Source organism: Strix aluco, chromosome 17, assembly GCF_031877795.1.
Source record: "Strix aluco isolate bStrAlu1 chromosome 17, bStrAlu1.hap1, whole genome shotgun sequence".
Classification (NCBI taxonomy): Eukaryota; Metazoa; Chordata; class Aves; order Strigiformes; family Strigidae; genus Strix; species Strix aluco.
This window is the reverse complement of record NC_133947.1, coordinates 568362-593220: the sequence shown is the minus strand read 5'-3', so window position 1 is coordinate 593220 and position 24859 is coordinate 568362. Positions and strand designations below refer to the sequence as shown.

The window sequence follows — 24859 nt, the reverse complement described above, 5'->3', positions numbered from 1 at the left end:
ACTTCCTCCTCTTCCTCTTCTCCATCCCTCTCAATTATCTGAAGAAGTTTCTTCTTCTCGTCATCAGTTTCTTCCAGCGCAACAGCCTCCTCTTCCCTGTGACGACTGTGCTCTCGTGCACTGGCTTGTTTCCGACGTGCTTTGATTTCTTCTTCCTCTTCATCACGGGGTCTTTTTGTCCCTCGGTTAGGCTAAAGTCAGAGAAATAAGGTGAGTGAATACAAGCCTTTTGTGATCCTGGCAAACCAGAATACCAATATGACAAGGCATACTGAGGAAATTCTTACAACTTGTTTAAAACATTTGCTTACACAACGCTTAACAACTCTGAAAACTGGAAAGGAAATTAATTTAGTGAAGTGGAACATCACATGAGTAGATGAATGGCTCTGCCAAGAGCTATGTCAACATCCTACCTTGTTTGATCTATGAACACAATTCACGGGAAAATATCCCCAGAGGCAGCAAAGACTGGTATTTCAAAGAGAAGAAGTGGCCAAACTGAAGCGCTCAGCGGCCGGACAGCTGACCATCCTCAGGCCCCGGCATCAGCTACACCAGCTGAGACAACCTCATCTTTTACAGACAGAAGACCAATATGCTCAAGCAGAGAGCAGTGAAAGATCATTTTTTACCCACCTAGTATAGGAGGTTGTATCGAATTCTTGTGTGCATCCTAATTCACCTTGACTTCCCCCAGCCTTCTGTCTGAAGTCTGCTGACACCTGCGCACAGACCCAGCCCAATTCAGAGCACCAGGACAGAGGCAGCGCTGCTCGCTGCCGTTCTGGGGGGGCTCGGCACCAGGTGACGCGGTGCCCGTACCTTTAGCGTTCGCTCGGAACAGCCTATTGTTTTATTCCACAATTCGTATGCAATTATCAAAATTAAAGGTAATTTGCCAGGCACAAGAAAAAGTCCATTAACCCTCATCCCATGTTTTAATTTAGGCAAAAAGGGATGAAAGAATTTGCAGAAGGAAAAACTCTCTCCCTTCAAAAACTACAAGGATATTAAATTTGGTCTCTCATACTTTTTTGAGGGACAACCAAGCTGGGAGTGCTGGAGCACTCCATGCTCTGTAACTACAGGAACACAAAGCTTAATTCTTTACTATTTAAAAGGAGCCCATGTGTTAAGAACAACGAAAACAATAAGAAAAATATTTTTACTTTCTATCACTGCTCAAGTTGCCTGATAGATGATTTCGTAACACCGTTAGGTCTAACGTTTGTCCAGCCCATTTCATAAAACATTATCTGGCAGGAAGACCCCGCTCCTCTGCTCTGTGCAACCCTCTGTTTGAAACCAGAGCAGTCCCATCGTGCTTTCAGGAACACAAGATTTGCTTTTTAACTGAGATTTGGGTTCTCCTCGGGTTTGGTTCAAAGCAGGGTGCAGAGGGAATAGGTGACAGTGCCATTCTCCTGCCAGGTCCAGCACGAGTGCGGGCGTCAAGGTGGGAACTTCCAGCTCCCCAGCAGGTTGGGAACTTTTGGGCCCCAAAGGGTAATAAATCTTTCAGGCTCATAAGGCAATCCCGCTGCGATTCCGATGAGCATGCTGCAGACCCCAGCGGCATGCCCTGCACAACCCAGAGAGACTGATGGATTTATTTTTCACTACAAATGAAAAGCTAGCAAATGAAAGCTCTGCTCTCAAGCAAACTCTGCTTTCAGGACAGATGTAAAACAAAAAACAAAACCCAAACAAACCAAAACAAGATCCCCCTGAAATCACTTACAGTGTTACTTATAATGAGAAGCAGACTGGACAGCAGAGTGACCAAGATCATGGTGTTTTCAGGGTCACCATGTTGTCACCACTTTGAGGAAGATGCAGAATCAAGTTTCCCAGCCAACACATCAGCACAAATCAAAGCTCAAGAAGCTCCCAGGTAGACCTATTCAAACCCTGTTATCTATCTCCTTCCTCCCTCCATCTTCTCTGCTGTTTCCATTACGGATGGTACACTCCTGACTTAAAACCCTTCTAAAGTGCTCCCGTGCACTTTTAAAGCCGTTACTCAGCTCATAATTCAATAGCTGTGAAGTAGAAGCAGACCCGGAGATTCTTTGAAATGAAAAATTTATTTGCTTGGAGGGTTTGGGGCGTTGGTTTGAGGTTTTTTTTGTTGTTGGGGTGTTTTTAAAGCAGATTCCTACTACTTATCTTCTAGGTACATTAAAATACAATTTCACATAGATCCATTTGGAAACAAATGTGTTATTGTCAACAACCACTAATTCAAACCCTCCCCAAGCAATCAGCAACCCAATAAAGAAAAAGAAAAAAGGTGCTCTTCTAAATTACATCATCTAAGGAAAAAACTTTGGTAAACACATATTCCTTACTCAGTGCCCTTAATGGCCCACAGGTCTCTGTCCTTCCTATGTCCTTCCTCTCACTCCTCAGCAATACCCAACTCATCGTAAACCACCTCTGACAGAGTAATATTACAAACACAGACATAGAAATTAGTGACACAGTAAGTCCTGAAATTACAGCAAACAGCCCCGCAAGATTTGCCTTGGATGTTCCTGATTTGGGGAGTCAGAATCGCATTCCTCGCTCTCATTTCTGAACATTAAGAAAGGAACAAAACCCTCCGTGAGACGGCAGCTGTAATGAGGGACCAAGGGAGCTGGTGGCTTGTCAGATGCAAAGTAATGTACCATGGGAAGGGACTATATCACCAGAACAAAATCTAAATTAAAACTCCATCATGAAACCAACCCCATTTCCTCTGAGTACACAATCCTTAGTATCAGAATTTACACCCTGCTTCAATCTCAATTATTTTATCCTTTTTGTATTTATGCATTGTTGGGGGGGAAGAATCTTCTACAATACATAACAGAAATCATTATGATAAATTACGGAAGTGCCCCGCGTGCAATTATTAATGCTGCCAACATATTGGCAATAGACAGTAATTGAATTCCCGGGGAAACGCTATTAAGCAGGCATTAAGGTTTTTCCTTTTGTTATTGATGTTATGCAAAACCTTCCTCAGAATATTGCAGTTTTCCAACCAGCACTATTAAAACTAAGAAATCAAGGCATAAGTGAAACACCTGGGTTTCTGCTCATTTCACAAGAGATGCACAGTCAGGAACAACTGATTTAAGGCAAGCATTAGTTTCTGTTCATTGGTTTTCATCTTTGGTTTGCGTTTGTATTTCCTGAAGGACTGTTACCAACCAACAAGAATTAAGCACACGCTCATTGTTGCACTAAGACTGGGGCATTTTGCTCAGCAAACACATATATTGTGTCTAAACACGCTTATTTAAATAATTTTGTAAGCTTCACACACATCTACACAAGTTTTGCCTTTCTGGTAGAAAAGGGAAAGTTAATCATTTGATAAATAAAATGTGGGGATTTTTTACTCGGTTGTGCTAAGGTGCATTTGGCAAGAAGATGGAATTCATTAGAAAACGCACAAGAAAAGCATTTTTAAATTGTTTTGTTAGTTAAGCTTAATTTTGTTCCTGTTGAATGCGATGCATTCACAGTAATTTATTCAGAAGACATTTTCATTTAAATCTAACACTGATATCACCACGCAAAAAACAACGAATACAAAAGGGTTTAAAAAAAGCCAACATTGATAAAACACAATAAAGTAAACAAAAGCTGGTGACTGGTAAAGGGAGAATTATCTGTTTCTCTTCTAGTCTTCAGCTGTACTTGCTTCGGAGGCGAACGGACACGTCCCAGGCTGTCACAGCCCGGGTCTGAGGCTCCGGGTGGCGGAGCCGCTCGGGGAACACGCACCGGCCGCGTCAGGCAGAGCTGCCCCGCGGCCGGCAGCACCCGCCCGTGTGCGGCGAAGGGGAGAGAAACCACCTCCTAAATCAGGGAACAATGATCTGCCCAGGGCCCCTGCCTGGTCTCCCTCAAAGCAGCGATTGCACATTAATTCCAGGATTAAGTATCCCCTAGAAGCTGAAAACACAATGCTTAGGCCCCTGATCGCTTCCAGCCTTCTCCAAACGTCAGGAAGGTTTAGAGAAGTCTCAGTAACGGAGTGTCATATTACTAAGACACCTGCTTTGAAAGTAACCTTGTTACTGTGAAGCTCAGAAATTATTTGTTAATGAAATCTGAAACAAATCTTTGTAAGTGATGCAGCTTCTTTTGTGACCACATCTCAGCAGCCTGCTCAAGAGCCACTGCAGAGAGCTACCCATCAGCTGCCCATTTAGGACTCCCGAAAGCAAGCGCCAAACCTCCAGAGGTATCTTCAATAACTTCTTCATTTTGTTTCCAACATTCGTGATAAATCAGGCTGCTATCAATCTTACTTTTCATTGTTTTTTCTTCCTGAAGAAGATGGGGCAGGATCTCAGCGTTAAACACTGGAAGAACTGGTACCAGTACCTGGTTTTCCTGGTACCAGGAAAATCCAGACATCTCAGGAAGTCCCAAGACGTCCAAAATCACACAAACTGAGGCAAACAAAAGGAAAAATGTGCACTGTACCCACACGGACTTCAGAGAGAATGAAGCCCTGTCCTCCCCAGACTCGCTCCCCGGGCTCCACACCGCCCCGAGGAGCGCGGCGCAGGGCAGGGCCCTTCCCTGACAGACTTTGGCACGCACTCCGCTGTGGTGGCCAAAGACAACGCATCAAGAAATAAACTACAGATTCACTCACAACCCCGTTAGCGTACGGACACCGGATCCGTAGCGGGGGGCCTGTGCTGCCCGGGAGCAGAGCCCGGCCGAGCGCCGCGCGCCAGCGGCCGAGACAGTGATGGCTCCTCTGTTTAACCCGTCGGCGGGACAAGAGCTACTGGGGTAATAAGGCTGCAAGTCGTCAACAGCCCGCTCAGCTGAGCTGCCTCTGCCATCAGATGCATCCATTACACCGCGAATTTACAGTAAATTATCTACCCCAGCAGCAGAAATCATGATGTGCTGCCACTGACAGGCGGAGACCCATCCCACTCCAAACTCACTCAACCCATCAAACAACGATCGCCCGGCTCGGTGACATCAGACCGTAGCCCATTATTTACTGCTTCTTTTGTTATTTGATTTTACTAATATTCCATTAAAAAATTAGCGATTTGCAATGATCACTCACAGTGGTGAAATCTGCATTTAATGAGAATTAAAATAATCTCGCTTATTCCCTCGCAAGACAATTGAAAGCGATCTCTGAAAAAACCGGAGCTGGCTGTGTCCCCTCAATTACGCTCCCTAATCGGAGACCAGGCGCAGAGGATCTGGGCACAGCCTTTCTGGGCAGAACAGCAGCAATATTTAATCATCGGTTTAGACCATCTGCAACTGTTTTGCAGCAACACATAAAGTTTATGGATTCTTGAGCTTTGTATAAACTGCCAGGTGCTGTTTAATTGTATTTTTTGTTGCAAAAGGTTCCTTTTCCCCACTCTGGCAGACACTTGGTGCTGAACTGGTGGCACAGCGCCTGAAATCTTCCATGCCAAGTTTGGCACTGAGGGAGAACATCTTGATTAAGCAAGGGCACAGATTAGGCATTTAGAGGAGACAAATTCAAAACAGTGTAAGAGAAAAACAATTATGCCGGGTAGCGCCAAGGGGAGCTGAGAAGAGTGACTCGTTTGCAGCAGATTAAAATCCGACAGCCGAGGCGCACACCACCCACCACCCAGCCCACCCGTCTGACAGCCGGTGCCACCCCTGCACCAGGGGGGAACGAGGAGATCTTGAGCCACGCCTCAGCCCCGCACAGGAAACCCCCCGGACCTGCGCTCCAGCCCAACCTTACAACACCAGACAGAAAACTGGAGCAGGTCAGGAGCTGTCGAAGGAGCCACTGAGCCGCCTCCCGCCAGAGGCAGCAGCCCGCAGCAACGCTCACTTCATTTACCTGCCACGCACTGGGCAGCATCCCCTCAGTGGCACAGCCACAACAGAAGTCTGATTGTTCTGAATTTTACACGTTCAGTGGACAAGAATGTACATTTCTAAAAACGAGACAGGAGGGCACTGGCTTCGCTGTCTCCAAGAGCCGTGGCAGACGCCTGACCCACGCAGGAAGGGTGGCAGCGAAATCTGTTGTTTCCAACTTCTTTTTCCATCTTTCAGCCAGAAGCCCCCTCACAGAAGGGAATCTCGTTTTCTCAGAATCAGAGTGATTTATCTGCCTTCTGCTCCTCCACCCCTTTCACCTGTATTCACCCCTTTACCTAATTCTGGAGGCCTGGATTCAGCGACACTGAAATCCAACACTGACTCTGCAGCGTTATCTCACCCGCTGACACGGGACCCATCTGCATCCACCTGAGAGACCAGGAGAGCACAGAGCCAGGACAAACCCTTCAGGAACCATTTAAGCAGTTGGTTGAAAGCTGCAGAATGTTTTGTCCCGCAGCTAAGAATACTTCCAGCAGCAAAAAACTAAATTAAAATTGAAATACCCAGCAGCTAAGCAGCATTTCTTCACCTCTAGCCCCCAGAGAACACAGCCCCACGTTGTCATAAGCAGTTCCCCACATCGCCGCACGGCAAGTGCATCCAGTGGAAAGCTGTACAAATCAAAGCGACCCACGCGAAGGGGATGCACACTTTCCTCCAGAGCTGAAGGCAGTCCTGCAGACTTCATATTTTCAGAGCAAAAGTAAAACCAACAAACAAAAAACCCAGACTAGAACCTGGTTAAAAACCTACAACAAACAAACGCTCAACACAGATTTACCTTCCTGTGCCTTAGGTGTAAATGACACCACAGACCAAGTACAGGACAACATCATTAACTGTAACTGAGGCGGAGGAGACCAAAGAATTAAAGGAACATGAGAAATGATCATTCTAATTTGATACTGAAAAATCACAGAAGAAATGGTAGGTAGAGAAATACAAAATTAGGGCAGACCCCGGAAGGCAGGACTACGCTGGCAGCACCACCCGAAGGGATGAAGCGGGAAGGATGTCAGAGACAGAGCGATCCACGGAAGGAAACAGCCTGGAGCTGAATCAAGGAGGAGTCTAGTGAAGTTCTCAAAGACTGTTCTTACAGCCATACTCCAGGGTTTTATACCACCGGGAAAAGAAGATGGGAAATTTCTCAAACCCAGAGGTAACTTTCCCTCTTTCCCTGTGCATCTCAAAATAACACATTCTGAAAGCGCAGACACGTCCTGAACAGTGGGACGCTCTTCTCACCTCAGCAGAGCAGGAGAGCACGCAGGACCTCGTCCCACAGAGATCCCGGGCTATGAATTAAGAAGCAGATCTAGTCACGTAACTCCCCCACTCCATCTACCTATAATGTCTTAGAGTCCTTTTCTTACCCACCGATTCAGCAGGGAAAAGCCACTGTTGCAGTTTATCCAAGAATTGAAGTCCAAGCCAGCACTACCGCACGCACAAATTGCAGCAGAAGTATCAAACCCCCATTGCAAATCAGGACTCTCGTTCTCCGACCCACGGGGGAACGGGCTAAACCCGCTCCTGGGACAATAAATGTGCAATCTACCACCTCTGCTTTAAACTGCCCCCCAAACTACCAACACACAACAATCAGGTGCTGAGAGAAGAGAAACTCTCACGAGATGAAACGAAATTTTTATAAGAAAGCTTTTTTAAAACACTTTGTTAAACATCAAATTGAATAGGTTTTGTCATAAAACAGGTAGGGGAAAAGCACGAGAACACGAGCATGAAACAAGCAACAGGCGCCCGGCAGCGAGGACATCAAACCAACCGGCACAGTCGTGACCCCGAGGAGCCCCCGGTAACCGGGTCCCACCGGGGCACTGCTTCTCTGAAGGAGGGGGCAAGAGAGGCCCCCAAAAGTCCGCGACACCGTAACCGGGTCCCGTGAGAGCGCACGGGGAGCGGCCGGGCAGGCCCCGCTCAGCGCCCGCCACAGGCCCGCGGCCGGGCCGGGAACTGCCGCGCCGGGGGGCTACGGGCGAGGGCAGCTCCGCGCTCCCAGCCGGGGCCGCGCTCGTGCCGGCAGGAAGGGCCGGGCTGGCCCCGGGGCTCTTCCCCGCGCTCCCACCGGCCCAGGCCCCGCGGCAGCAGCCGGGCCCCGCCGCCCTGACGGGCCTCGCCATCGCCGGTCCCGCTCGGCGCTCCCCCCACCGCCGCCCCAGCCCCCCGGGAGCCGCCGCGGCGCCGCTCACCTGGTAACTGAGCAGCTCCCCCACGTCCATGGCACCGACCGGGCCCCGCCACCGGGAAACTGTCGCCAACGACTGGGGCCGCGCGACAGCGTGCCGTAAAGCAGGGAGCGCAGGCGGGCCGCGAGGGCGCCACTCTGCCGGAAAGCGAGAAGCGGGAGGCGCCACACTGCCGTAAAGCAGCCCCGGGATGGTTGAGGGCGGCAGAGGGTAGAGGGCAAAGGTCAGGGGGCAGAGGTCAGGGGTCGGGCCCAGGCGGCCCTGGCGCGGCGCGGCGCGGGCGGAGAGCGGGGGGCGGCAGCCGCGTCCAACGGGCCGTGCTGACCCCGGGGGCCGCCCCACAGCCCCGGGCCCGGGCAGCACCTCGGGGGTCCCCGGGGACCTGGCTGAGGGGGGCGGCTGGGCCCGAGCGAAACGTCGTCACAAACCGAGGGGGAGCGGCAGATGGGGAGGGCGAGTCCCCTCCCGAGGGACGGGGCCCGCGGGCACCCCCCTGCCCCCAGCCGCAGCCCCGGCGGCAGCAGCGTCCGGTGCCGTGGGTGAAGTGGGGACCCTGGGTCCCATCTGCGCGGTGACACCGGGGCTGGGCACTGCCGTCACCCGAGGTGGGGGAGCGCGACACCGCAGCGAAGCCCCCGGGAGCCGACCCACACCCCTGCAGAGCGGGGGCACCCGCAATCAGGGGTTTCTTTTGATGCGTTTTCTGTAACCTTCTGCGAATCCTTCCCGGGGCTGAGGCTTGGGAACGCAGGAGGCTGCTGGCAGCATTTATTGACAACACAATTCTATTTATATACAGCGTCATTAACCGCTGTCACCTTGAGAACAGGCCAACAACTGAGCGCTGAGTGCAGCGGGAGGGATGTGACCATCCCTCTGTTTGCTGAGGTCATGACAAATAGCTCTGTAATTCAACAAGATGCAGAGCCACAGACAGATCAGGACATTTTTCAATTTAACAAATATGAATAATTAGAAGAGAGTCGACTTGGCCAAAATCTTATTGAATTTATTTCAGCTATGCTTTTAAAAAACAGTTTTGAGCTAAAATAATTTTTCATACCATAATGATCGTAGCTATTAAGCAGTTATCTCAGTAGGAATCTGGTTTGAGAACACTCAACGAAATTAAAAATATATATAATGTTTTCAAAGAAGTCCCTCTCATCCCCTGTTGTTTCAATAAAACATGGGAGATATCAGTCATGGCAAAATTAACTCAACAAATCTGCATGTTAAAGATGAGATAAATAGAAGATAATTATTGGATCATCTGCCTCGGCTTTACGGGGCGCTCAGACAATTCACCAGCTGTGAGCCCAGAGCGTCGCCGTTGGACCCGTCCTGGGGACCGTGGAGCAGCGGCGGTGACCGACACCACGCGTGGCACCGCGGGAGGTGGGGGCTGACCCTCCGCCCCGACGGGAGCACCGGGCACCGCCGTCCTCCTGCGCCCACGTTTCTCCTCCCTGTTCCCTGTTATTTCCCTCAAATCGTCTCTCCCCCGGCACACCACCCTCAATACGTGTTGTCCCGCGTCTGGCGGCGGTGGGTGCGCCGGGTGACGTGAGCTGCGGGTGGGGACAGGCTGCGCGGCCGCAGACCTGACAGCACCGGGACGGGGCGGGACGCGCGGGGCCGGGGAACGCGGCGGCGGGAGCTGCGCGGCGCTGGCACGGGACGAGGCACGGCACAACCGCCGCCAGCTCACGAGCTGCCAACGCCCCGTCACCGTGCGGGGCCGCCGGCCTCGGCCTGCCAGACCCCGAGGGGTGGAAACGCACCCAGCGCTGGGCGGGAGTCAGGCAAAGGGAATCATCTTCAGGTTGGAAAAAGGAAACCTGAGTGCAGGGAGCGCGGCCGGCACCTCCCGCCTGAGGCTTCTCGTTAGACAAAGGGATAGAAAATGGTCGATCGGCTTCCCTGGGAGGACTGTGAGGCCAGGGAGGATGTACAGAAAAACAAAGTCAGGAATTTGAGAAGTGGCTGCTGCATTAACCGAATTACACAAAACTCGATAGCCAGGCATCCACAGCCCCGTGGGAAGGGCACAACAGCTCAGGCGCCGGTTCTCGCCCTGACGGCTGGAAATCCGGCAGAGGCACGGCCCAGCGCCCCGCGCCTGCGAAGGCAAATTAATGGTGAGAACCCCAGCGCTGAGAGGAAGGAACGCAACCCAGACGCTGGGCGCCAGCACCCCCTGTCCCTCTGCCGCGCGGGGAGGGCAGTCGAGGCCCTGGGACATGGCTGGGGACTGCGGTGGCGGGGGAGGGCGGGGGGAGCCCCACGGACCCGCCGAGCCGTGGTGCTGCCGGGGGAAGGGTCCCAGCCCGTGGGCCCAGCCCCCAGCCCCTCTCTGTCAGCAAAGAGCATCTAGAAGTCACCAGCAAAGGCTTTCCTCTTGCCGTGATGGTTTTTCCCAGCGCTGCGAGCCTCGGGGTGCTGGGTGAGGGGGGGGCAGCGTGGGGAACCCCAGAGCACAGCACGGTTGTCTTTGAAACAGCCACCAGCCCCCCCGGCTCCTCGCGTCCCCCCCGGCCGCGCGCTCTGCCAGCCTCACCATGCGCCCCACCGCCACATCGCTGCCCGGGAAACCCAATTCTCACCAAGGTGCTGCAGGGCAGGATTCAATAACACAGAGTTTTTATCCAATAAGGGCAGTTGGAGCACAGGGACAAACTATTGAATTAGAAAGCGAAACCAGGAGCAAAATCAAAGTATAAAAAGAGCCCTCAAGGAAATGAAAGGATGGGGACGAGGCGGCTGCCCTGGGCAGGGGGCTCTGCATGGGGGCAGCACCAGCCTCTCCCAGGCAGCGGCGGAGCGAGCGGCAAAGCTGCGGGAAGGGGCTGGAGGCTCTGGACAGGCTGGAGCAAACCCTGTGACTCGGCTTGGTCAGGAGAGCAGGATCCCTGGATCCACGTCCCCAGGCTCCCACCCTCTGCAGAGGCCAGGGGGGCATCGCCAGTGCCCTCGGGGCTGGCTGCGGCCCTGCAGCCCCAGGGCTGCCCGGCCAGAGGGGATGTGACCTACAGCACCTTCCCTGCTCCCTCAGGGACACTCCCAGGGCGCTGGAGTGTCTTGGGACAGCCCAAACTGGACCTTTCCCGACCCCTTTCCTCTCACTGCCCCGGCACAAACAGGCAGCAACGAGCAGCTGGTGTCCTGGTGCTGCCAGCTGGCACCACAGCCTCCCCAGCCGCGGCTCTGGCCCTGGGGACGGGCACGGAGGAGCCGGGACCCGGCAGCCGCCAGCAATGGGGAGAAGCTCCAGCCACTGCGACGGTCCCGGCACCGCGGCACGAGTGCCGGTGTGGAAATGGTGGTTCCTCGGCTCAGCGCGGCAGGGCCGCGGGGGGATGCTCAGCACCGCAGCTGGGAGCGGCGGCGGGAGGAGGAGGCGAGGAGGAGAATCCCAGTTTAATTTTATTCCGAGTTCAAGTTTCAATCCAGATGCCTCGAGATCTAATTCCGAATAAATAATTGTACTGAGTAACCCAGGTCCCCCGGTGATTAACTAAACACACTGAGGCTCGCTGAAATTGAATTAGTGGTGTGCACTCAGCCGTTATTACCCTCCCCACATCATGAATATTAATGAGGGGTTATTAAGAAATGTAAATGATGCCTCAGGGGGTTGGAAGCACAGGGGGGTGCAGGGCGGTGTGGGCTGATATGACAAACCATTAGGAAAACAGCCTGATTGAAGCCACTTTTTAATTATGTCAGATCTCACTCTTTCTTGGGTGCAGCAGTGTTTCCGGATGCTTTCGTTTTTATTAAAATGAGAAAAAGGGAACAAGTTATAGCTGGAATGTAAAATGAGCGCTCGCAAGGTGGAAAAGCTGCAGCCACTAAGCACCTTGGCAGCGGAGGGTGGCAGCAGGGCCCTGCCCACAGCTGCCTGCACCCCACGGGCCCCCCCAGCCCAGCCCAGCTCCCAGCCTGGCTCCCCACACAGAGAGGGGGACCCCAGGACCCCTGCGGCACCCGCACCCCCGCCTCGGGGGCCCCCGCAGCCCACGGCTCCCCCGCCGCAGCCCCGCTCCCGCAGCCCCTTCCCTCCCAGTTCAGCATCGCTGGCCAGGGAAGCGCGGCTGTGATAAAACTCATGCATTTTAACAGGTTCTCACAGGCGCTCCCCGCGCCGCCGAATAAAAGCTGACAGGTGCAGCTGAGTTAATCAGAGTGGATAATGGAGGGAAAGAAAGAAATCTCAGACCAAATTGCTGCAGAAATCATGAGCCAGGGCTCAAAACTACCCAATTAAAGTGGGACGAAGCTTAAAGGAGAAGACGACCGTTCTCTGAGCCCGGCGTCCCAGACGCGGGAGAAGGGGAGCGGCTGCCGAGCCCCTGTGCCCCCACGGGAGGGCCGGGGGCCACTGAGCGCCGCAGACCCCCTGTCCCGCGGGAGGGCCGTGCTGTGCTGCCACATCACCGTTCGCTTGTAAAACGAAGCAGGCCCAGGGCTCTTCCTCCCGAGGGCAACATCGGATCAAACGCTTCGTTGGGGCGATGAGCGCGGCACCAGCCCAGCCCCGGTTCTGCCACCACCCTGCCACGGCAACGCCCGCTCCCCTCCGCGGGTGCCCTGCCCGCAGCGAGCACCGAACCCGTCGCCCTGACGGCCTGGGGAGGGCTGGGCTGTCAGACCAGTTAGAAAATGTGCGTTTAATGGAGTCGAGGCCCATTACTGCAGCCGGTGGAAATCCGCCGGCACCGCTGCGGCGTTATCAGGGCTGGATCGGATGGCCGGGGATGGGAACGCACCAGGGTTTGTTAGTATTCAGGTCTCTGCGCGCTGATAGCTTCATAACGCCAGGCTTGCCTCTTAATTGCACCCGTAAGTGTTGAAATTACTGAAGGGTAAAATGCAAATGGGCTGTAACCTTTCCAGAGCTCACCCCAGCACCGCCACGCCGGCTCCGCGCCGAAAGGGAGGCACCAGCATTTCTTCCCTTTTTTTCTTAATTGCTAATGGAGCTGCCAGGCGATTCCTCCCCAGGCCCCCGCGGGGAGAGCAGAGGCCCCTCGCCAGGGTCGCTCGCCGGTTCCACCAAGCTGGAGGCAGCGGAGACACCGGGACGGCCCCGGGAGCTGCCCCCCAGCCAGGGCTGGCCGCGCCACCCGCTCCAGACCCACGGCACAGCCCCACAGTCCCGGGGGGCTGGGGGCTGCGTGCTGGGTGCAGGGGTGCCAAGGCAGAGCGCTCGCGGGGCCGGGGGGGGTAGGTGCTGCAGGAGAAGCCAGCTGTGGCGTTGAGGTTAATGAGATTTTCATGAACCCACCGATTCGTTTGGCGGGCGGGCGGGGGGCGACGGGACTCGGCTAATTAAAGGGAGCTGACCTGTGAAATCGGGCTGCGAGGGGCTGGGGCGAGCAGAGGGGAGGGTGGGCAGGGGAGAAAGAGGGGGAAGAGGTGCAAGGGGAGAGGGTGGCCAGTGCCCACGAGCCTGGCAGCGTGGCCAGTGGCCATGGCCGTGGCCAGGCTGCTCCCTCCTTCCCAGCCACGCCGGTGCCGCTCGCTGTCCCGGCACAGCTGGAGCCTCGGTGCCAGAGCGGCGCCTTATTTATGGCTCTGCTTCCCCGAGTTAAACTCCACAAAGTGTGACAATCAAAATTAAAGATTTCTCCAGAAAGCCAGCCTGGGGGGAAATCACTGCTGAGGCCGACAGAGATTTCCCAACGGTGACTTTTAAATTAAAGGGGAAAAAAATTTCTTTAATTTGGCGGCGTGCTTGGGATGCAGCTCACTGGGCACGTTATTATCCAGCTCAGCAAATGCTCCCAGAATTCGCTTGTGCTCCAAATTACCAATCTCTCTGCAAGGCAGCACATCCTCACCTGCACCGGCGTCCACCGTCCCCGCAGGCTCGAGGGGGCTGGGGCCAGGCTGCACCCCACCACCCTGGAGCTGAGCCCTGGGGGGTGCCCCCTCCCCACACCCCATCCCAGCTCCTGGATTGTGGAAAATAGCCGGATTCTGCTCCTGCACAGGACGAGCCCCGCCCCAGCCAGCACAGCCGTGCTCCGGGACCCCCACACCGGCACAGCCGTGCTCCGGGACCCCCACACCAGTGCAGCCAGTTCCCATTCCCACTCCCAGCCCCTCCTGGCATTGTGCTGCAAATCCAGCTTGGTCAGGGCTGGGCGCTTCGGCACCGCCGGGCACGTGTGTGGCTGCCTGCCCGCGGTCACCCACCAAATACCTGCCGTCGGCCCCTGACAAGGAGCTGGGGGGATCGGGGGGACCTGACGTTTTGAGACTTTCTTTCCAAGCAGAGTGTGAGCTCTTCAATGCTGCCGAAAGTGATCCCCTGCCTGCAGCCCCAGCCCAGGCGCCGGCTCTGCCAGGGCCTCCTGCACCACGTGGTGGGGACGGTGGCTGCCCCAGCATCCCCATGCCGCTGCCACGCACAACGCGCCCAACCACCGGAGCAGCTGGCGCAGTCCCTGACCAAACACGGGGCTGGCTCGGGGCCGGAGCCCCGGGAGCCTCTGCAGACCTGGTGTTGGCACGTCCACGGAGCTGCAGGTGCGCAGCTTTGCTGGCTGGATTATGTGCCAGACCCAAAGCACCAGTGGTGACCGTCACCGTCAAAGCCTCTTCACTGAGATCGGAGGCACCCACACACCGGAGACACGCGCCTCGCCCTGCTCTGCCACACAGCACCGTGGCACCAGGAGCACCGTGGCACTGGGAGCAGCATGGCACAGGGAGCACTGCGGCACAGCGAGGCACTGGGGCACAGCAAAGCACCAGAGCATGGAGAGCACCACGGCACAGCAAAGCACCGCGGCACACTGGGGCACAGCCAGCCCTGTGGCACTGCAGAGCACCCGGGCTCAGCGAGCACCGTGGTGGCACAGCCAAGCACCGCGGCTCCGCACCACCTCGGTGCTCCTCCTGGGCTGCAGGGAGGTGACACTGCCCTCGTGTCCTCACGGGGATGCCCCTGCCCCACAGGTGGGGACACAGCTCCTGCTGCCCACCTCGCCCCCGGGGACGTGCCAGCGGCTCCCGCCAGGCTCGCATGGGGCACGGCAACAGGGTTTTCCCGCCCAAGCCGGAGAAGCTGCTGCTTGTCCCCGGCGTAGGAGCTGCCCAAGGCGACGGGGGCTGGTGGCACCAGGCTGGCCCTGCCTGGCCGGGGTGCAGAGCCGCGGGCAGCCCCGGACCTGCCTGCCCCGGCCCAGCTCTTCCCTTTCCTCTCCCCCCGCCCCTTCAAGATGAAGCAATGAAATTATTTTTCTACTTGAGTAGTTTTCAATTTAGATTAAGAAAAATCTGTGCTCCGTTAGCGACGTTGCAGTAAATCACGAGCGAGCGGCACTCCGCAGCTGACAGCCCGATCGCTTATCGGCTGCAAACCTTTTTTCAAGTTGACAGGTTCCAAGTGTGACATTGAGCGAGGGCAGCGGCAGCCCGGCGGGGACACCGGGTGGGGAGGCGGACCCCGGCCCTGCAGCACCCAGAGCGGGTGGGCAGCCCCAGGCAGGCCCAGGCCCTGGGCGTCACAACCTGGGACAGACCTGGAGACGCAGAGCGCAGCCCCGGCCCCGGGCACCGCTCCCAGGGCTGCGGGGCTGTACCGAGCGCCGGCCACCGGGGCTGTTGGGTGCCCAGCGCCTTGCAGAGCCCTCGCTCTCGCTCGCCCTGGTGACAGTGTGGCACCAACACGGCTGCAACAGCGCCCATCGCCAACTTCTCCACGGCCGCGCCGGGAGCAGGTCCCCATCCTCGTGCCCGTCACCGTGCTGCCGCCGTCCTCATGCCAGCGCCATCAAAAGGAGCATTTGACAGAAAACAAACCTTTTTTTTCCCTCCGGTTCTTCCAGCTCGTTTATCGCTTGCACGGGGCAGGCAGCGCTGTCAGTGCCTGAACCTCACTCATCCGTTTAACCTTGGGGGAAGGAACACATTTGTGCCGGATAACGCACATCAGATGGTGGCACGGGGAGCGCCTGTAGCTGCTGCGCCTGATGGATGGGCTACACGGGCCTCGCCTGACCTGTGCTTGTACGTTATCTGCAGTGCTGCGGGAGGCTTTTCATCACGCCGACAGCTCCAGCATCACCTGCCTGGCAGGAGCTCCTCGCCAGGGATGGCTACCGGCAGCAGCAGCCAGGAGGGGCCAGGCTTGCGGCTGCGGTTGGCACCGCGGCACCGCGGGAGGCAGTGAGGCACCGTGCCAGGGGAGGGGACAGGCTGCCGTGCCCCGGGGAGGGTTCGCAGGCTGCGCCCACGCCATGCGCCTGGAGGGATGGGGCCGGCCCCGCTGCCAGCCCAGCCCCTGCCCGCCATGCCCGAGTGGCCGGCAGGTGCCCTCGCTGCCGGCAGTGCCACCAGCCCCGGGCGGAAGGAGAGGCCAAGCTGTTGCACTTGTCCTTTGGGTGACATTTTGCCAACGAGGGGTCCTGTGACAGTGACGGAGAGGGTACGGAGCTGGGCAGCCCAGAGCCCCGGTGACGGATGAGCGCTGCCAAGTGCCGACACAAAAGCCATTTGGTGTGGGGAAATGATAGATGCTAACACTAATTTTAAGCACAGGCAGCCGAATTCCTCCAGACAGTCGTGGCGCTCAGGATTTAGGGCACAGCTGCTGGGTTCAGATAAGGTGTGAAATCAGCCCGGCATGCAGGGTGTTACTCAATAATGAACGTCTCGTGATGGATGGGGGTGGCTCAGCCATATAACCTCCACATTTGGAGCCTTTCAAACCTCTTGCCATCAATCCTGGTCCCTGCCGGGTGGCGGGAAGGGCAGCCAGGAGCTGGCAGCGGGCGCACACCCCGCCGGACGGGCACCAAAGCTTGGGCTGCACGACCCCCCCGCACCGCCGGCACCTTCGCAGGCTGGCGGCAGCACCGGAGGGGGCCTGGGGACAGATCCTGCCCGGGGCCACCAGCAGTGTGGCCCCACACACCTCCCCTCCTCTCTCCATGCCCACGGAGTGTCACTGGCCGCTCCCTGTGCTGGTGGCAATCTGGGCTGTCGCAGGAGGAAGGGGACGGCGAGACGCCACGGCCTCCCCGGGGATGTCCCTGCTCGCCCCGCCACGGCCCGAGCTCTGACCCACGTGGGCAGCGCAGGGACACGGCGCCAGCCCAAAATATTTATGGTAAAAGCGATGCTGGAAATGGTGAGCGCTGTGCTTGTCTGGAGCATTTAATCTTTCTTCTGACCTTATAAAAAAATCTATTTGTGTTGGGATTTTAAATTCACTTCTTAAATTACCCACCACCGGCTACACACTGTATTAATTTCTCCTCAAGCAAATGAGTTTGGTATTTGCTCTTTTCCAGTATCACCAACACCAGAGCGCAGGGAGGATGCTCGCCACGTCCATCCCCTGCTCAGACCTGCTCACCCTGTGCTCGCTCACCCCGTGCATGCCCCTGGGTGCACACTCACCCTGTGCACACTCACCCTGTGCACACTCATCCCCTGCACGGCACACAAGCACCTCTGAAGGGATCCCGTCTCCTCCAGCTCAGGGCAGAGGTCAGAGCAGGCCGGCCACTGCTGCCACCTCCCAGGAGGAGGAGGAGGACTCAGAGCTGGGGATGAAGGCTGGAGGAGGCTGGCACGGGGCAGGAGCCCCCAGCCAGTCTCCACGGAGGCAGCAGTGGGCTCACCAGGGCACCCGGCTCCTGCACCCACCGGCCGCCCCCAGCACCTCCATTCCTGCCCCGCGGTGTCGGGGGCAGAGAGCGCGGGGACGCGGCGCCATCGATCTGGAGGCGATTGCTGCCGGGGTGAGGCGCAGGCAGCTCGCCTCATTATTGTGCAAATCGCTAGGAATGCAAATCCGGGTGCACCTGGGGAAAAATGCATTAACAATATTACTCCTGATTAAGGTCGCAGGGCACTTTCTGCTTGTTCAGTGACGCCTGGGCTCCCTTTCCTCCTCTGAATCGAAGGGTTGGGTTATTTTTATATCTGTGACTGTGGCGTCCTTGGGAGACGTTTTATCAGGCGCTTTCAAACCGCTCTGGTGCCGTCTCTTGACAAGATCCCGCCGGCAGCACCGGCCGCCCTCTTCAGGCCATGGGATCAGACAGTGCTGGAGCTCACTGGCACGTTGGCCAAACCCCAGGATTTACCCCCAAAACAGCCTGGCCACACCGTGCTGAGGAGGAGCCGCAGGGACGCCCCTGCTGCTGCCGGCAGCTCTGTGGGTTCCTCGGGAGGGGACCGGGCTCTGCCCTCCAGCTCCGCTGGCACCGGAGGAAGGGGCTGGAGCTGAGGACTGACGTCACACGGCAGCTCCTGGCACCCTCGTGCAGGCGGGAAGTCACCGCAGGGACACCGGCACCCCTGGCTCCCCCTGCCCCAAAACCCACTCGCCTTCCCCAGCCTGGAGCTTGAAACTCCTGGTGGGAGCACCAATGGCTGGGCCCCACCGGCCCTCACACCGGCACGGCATGGCACGGAACGGCACGGCACGGAACGGCACGGCACGGCACAGGCCTCCCCCGCGAGCAGGGACTGGCCGTGGGGCTGGCAGGGAGCGCTCCTGATCTGCTTAATGGGCGTGAGCAGGGTGCCAAACCGGCGCTGATTTATCGCCGAGGAAACGCTTAATTTAGGCAACGTATTTAAAGGAACTAATTAGAATTGTATTAATATTTATGAGCCTTATGGAGAAGCTGATAGTCGCTATTTGAGGGTATTAGCTGTTATCTTACACTGGGCAGGACCGTGGTGTTGGGAGGCAACTTTAATTGTGGGGAAAGCAGCCGAGATCTCGCCAGAAGCCGGTGACGGCAGCTCGCCCGACCTGCACATCCAAACCGCCTTTGCTGTGCTAATGAATATCTGCTAATGAATATCTGCTGGAATTAATAACCCTGCCCATGTGGTCCTGCCCCCCGAGCATCCCTCTGAGCATCCCACTGATGGGGGTGGGCGCAGCCGCCTGCTCAGGGCCATGCTCTGGGCAATGGGGGGCTGGGGAAGCCGGAGCCCCCCCAGCTCCAGCACCCCAGAGCCATGGCACAGTCCCCACACCCGGCGCGATGCCCCCGGCCCTGCCGCTGCCTGGAGAAGGGGGCTGGGGGGGACCCGGGGGCCCCAGCACCCCCCGCCTCATCCATAACCCACTCCCTGCCCGCACCCGACCTCTCGCTATAGCAAAGTTCACATCAATTTTCCTTCCCCTCATTTGTCTGTAAACCGTGAAGAAAAATCACCGCCGTCTGCCCGCATCAGGCCGCCGTGGTGATGTATGGCTGTAATAAAAACCCCATTTTGGGAGGCCGCCTTCCCCGTGCCGCCAGCCGCCGTGCCGCGCGTGGCCGGGCTGTGCCGCGTGGCACCGGGCCGGGGCTGCCGCCGGCGCCATCCCAGCCCCCCCCGCGCCTCCACCACGGTCTCGCCGCAGCCGGTGGTTACGGGCAGGAGCCATTGGAGCTGCCGAGGAGCTGCAGCCTCTGCGCCGCGTTCCGGCAGCCAGTGCCATTAACCCCAAGAGCCGGATCGTGGGGGGCGGCCTGACGGGGGTGCTGGGTGGGGGGTGCCACCCCCCTGCCTGCCCCACATGGGGACTTTCATCTCAGCAGCCGGCAGCAGCCACGGCGCCAGCTCGGGGCCAAGCAGAGCAGGTGGGGAAGGAGCTGAATAATAAATTGGCGCTTTGGGCAGGTTTTCATCTTTTCTGTTTCAAGTTCCTCGCTGTCTCCGCCTGCAGAGCTCACCAGCAGCTGCGGCCAGCGGCGCGTGGGGAGGGAGCATGCACAGCACCCTCCAGCTGCTGCAAAACCGGCTCCCCTGAGCAAATGGCACCTCTGAGGCGCTCCTGCCCCCCAGCCCCAGCCCCGGGGGGCCGGGGGCACTGGGGCGCTGCCGGCATGGGTGGCATCACCCACCAGTTCGGCCCCAGCTCCCCAGTGACTCCCGGAGCGAGGGCTGTCCTGCGGCTCCAGGTCATCGCCCCCGGTGCAGCAGGGGGGCAGTGCCAAGCTCGGACCCAGGGCACCCCCCAGCCCCATCCACCCCTGAGCCCAACCGAGGGTCCCCACGGTGGCAGGCGGAGGCCGGGGTGTCACCGCTGTGGGAGGGCGGTGGCGGTGCCGCTGTCCCAGAGCCCACCGGGGTGCTCCGTCCCCCTGCGCAGCCTCCCCGGGAACGTCCCCAGCATCTGCAGGCAGCGCAGGCCCGCTGCCCCCTCGGGGCTCTCATTAATTAGCAAATTAATAAGACAGTATGAGTGCTGACAGGAGGTTTTTCTGGGGAAGACCTGCAGGTCCCTGGCTTGCCGGTGGCAGTGCCCAGCAGGGACAGTGCCCCCCCGCCAAGGGAGCTGCTCCTGCCCGCGCCCTGCCCGCACCCTGCGCCTGCTGCCCGCACTGAGACCAGGACAAGCTCCGGGGGGCAGCAGGAAGGCGGCAGCTCCTGGGACAGGCACCGGGCTCAGGATGGTGCTGAGCAGGAAGGACATGAGCCCTCAGCCCCTGCCCAGAGCCCAGCTGGCAGCGGAGGCTGGCATGGGGATGGGCACCCGCACTCTGTCCCACCCCGGCACAGCCACGGCACCCGCATCCCCTGGCCACGCTCTCCCCAGGGACCGAGCGGCTGCGGGCGCTGGGCCAGGGCAGTGACAATTCAGAGTGGGGCCGGGGCTGCACAGCCACGCGAGGTGCCAGGGCCCCACACCGCTGGCCTGCTGGGGCTCTGGGCCACAAGCCAGGAGCGAGGGGCCACCTGCCGCCACAAGCAAGCCCATGCCCCGTGTGCCAGGGTCCCTGGGCTGGGCCGGGGTCTGGGCTCGCAGTTCCGGCCGACGTGGCCGGGCAGGGAAGCGGGGAGGCACGGGGAGCCATGGGGCAGGCGGGACGAGGAGGCCGTGCTGCTGCAAGCCAGGCATCCTGGCAGCTTTATTGCGTGGGGCCAAGCGTGGCAGACCCCGGCCCCTCAGCTGCCGGCCCTGCGGGGGGACTCTGGCCCTGCTGCCACCTCCTCCTTGGGGTCACTCCTCGGCTCTCCCTGGGAGACAAAAGGGGACAGTGAGGAGGGGGTCCAGGCAGGGCGGGGGGAGGCAGCCGGTGGCTGGCACTGGGGAGCAGAGCTGGCCCCGGATCATCCGCTGCACTCACCCCCGGTGCATTCCCCACCCCCAGCCCGCACCCCCAGGGATGCAGGAGCAGCTCTCGTGGTTGCGGTGTTGTGTGGGGACACAACGGCCGCGCCAGGGAAGTTGAGCAGCCGCGGCGGTTGCTCAGCCACCAACGGCCCCAACCGCCCACGCTCCACTCAGAAAGGGGTGTCACACCCGGGCGAGTGCCCACACAGCGCCAGGACCCCCCAGCCCGCGGGGGCCACCACGGCTGCGCCAGCATGGGCTCTGCCCAGCACACACCCAGCGCCAGACACGTTCAGCAGAGGCTGAGGAGGCAAACTGCGAGGGGGTGCTGTTCCCTCTGCCCACACCTCGCTGGTCAGGTTTCCCACTTCGATAACCAGGCTGCAGAATTGTGATTCCCAACACAATTGCCTGGTTCTGACCAAAACGCCACCAGCTCCCAAGAGGGAGCTGTGAGCTGGTTGAAATCACCCAGCAGAAAGGCGCAGAGGTGGGGTGGGTCGCTGCCGCTCGCTGTGCCGCGGGGAGGCTGCCCTCGCTCCGCGGGGGGGAACGCAGACCCTCGGGGCTGCCCGCTGCAGGCAGCACCGCTCTGCGCTCCCACCCCTGCGCGGGCAGAGGCAGCCCATTCCGGCCCAGTGCAGCCCCTCCTCTCACCTGGTTGCTGGCAGACCCACTGGCACTCCTCCACCGTCCTGAAGTTGTTGGCGTTGCCTCCGCAGCCGCTGTAGATGAAGGGCTGGCAGGTCCCCGTGGCGGGGTTGTAGGCGTAGCGAGGGAAGAATCCCCTGCACGGGCCAGGCACGGGCGGGAGGTGACAGATGCCACTCGGGGATGCAGGGCTGTCAGAGGCAGCGGGGCCCCGGCGGTGGCGGGGGCCGGCGGGCAGGAGCGGGGCCGTGGTTGCCCTCTCCGGGGGCAGGCAGCCGAGGCCACAGCCCGTGAAGCAGCACTTCTCGTGGCGGGGACAGTCGGTGTCGTCGTGGCAGGAGTTGTTGCAGGGCGCGAAGGTGTGCAGCACCCTCCTCCTGGGGCAGACGCCTGGTTTGGCTGCAGGTGGGGAAGGAGACGGGCTCACAAGCGGGGTCTGCCCTGGCTGCAGCCCCCCAATCCCACCGAGCCCCCCCAGCCGCCCTTACCTGGCACCGGCTGCACGCAGCGGACGTGGCAGCCCATGCTGCAGCACTTCTCACTGCCCCAGCACTGCCGGTCGCTGCCACACTCCACCAGGCAGATGGTCGCCATGTTGGGGTCCGGCCGCGGGCAGAAGCCCCTCTTGGCTGGGGGTGCCCAGCAAGGTCAGAGTCCCACCAGCCCCTGCCCGCTCCCAGCGCACCCCCGGGGCACCCACCCCCCAGGTCCTGCGGGCAGGGAGCACCGGGCACCCCTGTCCCCCTACACCAGAGGGGCCAAGAGCGGGGAGATGGGGTGCGGGGCCCACCCACAGGCAGCGGCCACACGCCGGGACGGGGCACAGGGGCTGGCGGGGCTGCAGGACCCACTCCCCGAGGTGGCTGCGGTGTCCCCCCCCCTTTGGAGGGCAGAGCAGGGGCTCGTTGAGGGCTGCTGGGGGAAGGGACCCCCTCACCTCCCAGGGGCAGCCGGCACCCCTGCCCGCAGCCGGTGCTGCAGCAGCGCTCGCTGCCCGGGCAGTCGTCGTCCGAGGAGCACGACCTCTCACAGGGCATCAGGGGGGTCCTGGAGGGTGGGGGGCACTCGCCGAACTTCCCTGGGGAGGGACAGGCAGGGGGTCAGGGTGTGCAGGCAGACCCCCCCGCCAGCCTGGGCACGGCCCCGCCGCTCCAGGAGCTCGCGGGGAGCCGGGTTGGGGCGGGGGGCAGCCGGGGGGGCACTTCCCCGGGCCCCCGCGGTGCTGCGGGGGGCTCTGCCGCTCGGGTGCGGGGTCCCGGGCGGGAGGTACCCGGCGGGACGTCCCAGCCCGTGACCCCCCCCCAGCGCTGCCCCCCCCAGGGGGGCGAGGGGACACCGGGGACACGGCGGCGGTGGCGGGGAGCGGGGCGCACCCCGGGCCGGGGCTCACCTGCGAGGCGGCTCCCCGCGGCCGGCCGGCAGTGGCCGGGGGGGCCCGGGGGGGCCAGCAGCAGCACGAACAGGAACAGCCCCGGCTTCATGGCGCTGCCCCCGCCCGCCCCGCGGCCGCTTAAATACCGCGGGGAGCCCCGGGCCGGGCTGCGCAGCGCCCCCAGCCCCTCCCCGCCCCCGGGGCCGGGCCGGGCTGGAGCCGGCGCTCCGGGAGCCCGGGGGAGCCCGGGGGAGCCCGGCCCCGCTCTGACGGAGCAACAGCCTCCTCTGCCGGCCGCCCGCCGGGATGCTGCGCCGGGATCGGGCCCCGCAGCCCACGGAGCCCACGGAGCTGCGGGACACCGCGGGCGGGGGCACAGGGGGAACCGTGCGGGCCCAGCCCCGGCACCAGCGCGGCCCAGCGGGGAGGGGGCAGCAGGCAGGGAGGGGGGATACAGGCAGGGAGGGGCAGCACAGGCGGGGGGACACCGTTCCCCACGGCCGGGACACGGAGGCCGGGGGACAGCCCGGGCTTCGCACGGCCGTGTGCCGCAGGACTCGAAGACGCCGCCATTAACGCCCGCAGCCACGCGCCGTAACGCGCCGGGCGTGCGGCAGCCGGGGGAGGAAGAGCACGAGGCCGAAGCCCCGCGGAGCGAGGAGCCACCAAAGGACCAGGAGCTGCTCGGGAGAGGCTGGTGCCTTCCCACAGCACCACCGCGGCAACGTCGGGGCCAAGGGGTCACTCAGAGGGACCCCGCGCACTGAACCAGGGGCTGCTTTCACAGCCCCCCACGTTTCCTTGCTGACGGTTCCCTTCGTTTCCGACCCAGAGTTCCTGGAGCAACAAGTGCATTTGGCCACCTGGAGCGGGGATGACGCAACCAGGAATTTCCAAGTGGGGAAATACGATCGTTGAGCTGTAAAACCCCATATGAGACCGCAGCGGTCACGTGGGCCGTGGCACAGAGCCACCTGCTCCCTGGCGGGCTGGCCTTGAGGCAACCCCCCACGCAGGGGCCGTCCCCGGCATCCCCCGGATGAAGCCTTTCTCCCCGTCTCCAGCCCTGGCAGCGGACGAGCCCCTTCCACGAGCCCCTCGAAAACCCAGGTCCTGCCCGTCTCTGCCCCCACTGCGGCTGCAGGCTGCCCCCCCGGGCCTTGCTGCAGCCCCCCACGCCCGACCCACCAGCAGCACCCACCTGTGCCCTTGGCCCTCTGGCGGGGCGCGGCACACTGTGCCGGCACAGCAGCAAGTCAGCCGCGAGAGGGGCCATGGTGCAGACCCCCCCCGGCAGGGATGCACAGCCTGGCCGTGCCCCCCTGCATGGGACGGGGAGCAGGGAGTGAAGGTCCCGCTTGGCAGAGCCTCAGGGTCCCTGCGGGCTCGGAGCGCGCCTCACCCTCGGCACGCTTTGACCACGCTGGGCTCTCGGTGACCTCCCCACCTCGGTAACCTTGGGCCAACCCCCGCCCGTCCCGGCACACAGCGAGGTGAAAGGCAGCCCCGGCACTGACCCCACTGGAGCACCCGTCTGCCGGGACACGTCTGCAGCCGGCCGACGTGCCAGCACCCAGCCTGTCCCCACCGAGGAATGGTGCTCGGCACACGGCGCTTCCCACG

At 60.1% G+C, this 24859-nt stretch overlaps 2 protein-coding genes across 4 annotated transcripts in view; both read right to left on the bottom strand.

Moving 5' to 3' along the window:
* The window catches only part of CTNNBL1 (catenin beta like 1), a 55230-nt gene extending 46972 nt beyond the window's left edge, over positions 1-8258 (bottom strand). Inside the window, exons 1-2 of one of the 2 annotated variants that reach the window (XM_074842928.1) lie at positions 8130-8258; positions 3-191 (exon numbers count right to left, since the gene is read on the bottom strand). In XM_074842928.1, the coding sequence (XP_074699029.1) occupies positions 3-191; positions 8130-8159 (219 nt within the window). In that variant the 5' untranslated portion in view covers positions 8160-8258. The remainder of the gene's footprint in view (positions 1-2; positions 192-8129) is intronic. The other variant, XM_074842927.1, reaches the window with a different exon arrangement.
* Positions 8259-20980: 12722 nt separating this feature from the next.
* On the bottom strand, positions 20981-23388 carry LOC141931334 (uncharacterized). Of its 2 annotated transcripts, XM_074843327.1 has the most exons (5): positions 23255-23388; positions 22802-22942; positions 22353-22493; positions 21871-22263; positions 20981-21116 (listed from the first exon to the last, which is right to left on the bottom strand). In XM_074843327.1, the coding sequence occupies exons 1-5, from the start codon at positions 23343-23345 to the stop codon at positions 21100-21102; spliced, it is 783 nt and encodes a 260-aa protein (XP_074699428.1). In that variant the 5' UTR covers positions 23346-23388; the 3' UTR covers positions 20981-21099. The 2 variants fall into 2 exon arrangements, with proteins under 2 accessions (XP_074699428.1, XP_074699429.1); XM_074843328.1 differs by lacking the exon at positions 22353-22493.
* Positions 23389-24859: the final 1471 nt, after the last annotated feature.

Excerpts from the sequence above, each read along its gene's own strand:
- LOC141931334 (XM_074843327.1), bottom strand. The coding sequence starts at position 23,345 with ATGAAGCCGGGGCTGTTCCTGTTCGTGCTGCTGCTGGCCCCCCCGGGC. Across the intron at positions 22,943-23,254 it reads CGCGGGGAGCCGCCTCGCAG|GGAAGTTCGGCGAGTGCCCC; the intron begins GTGAGCCCCGGC and ends GTCCCTCCCCAG. Across the intron at positions 22,264-22,352 it reads CTGCGTGCAGCCGGTGCCAG|CCAAACCAGGCGTCTGCCCC; the intron begins GTAAGGGCGGCT and ends CCCCACCTGCAG.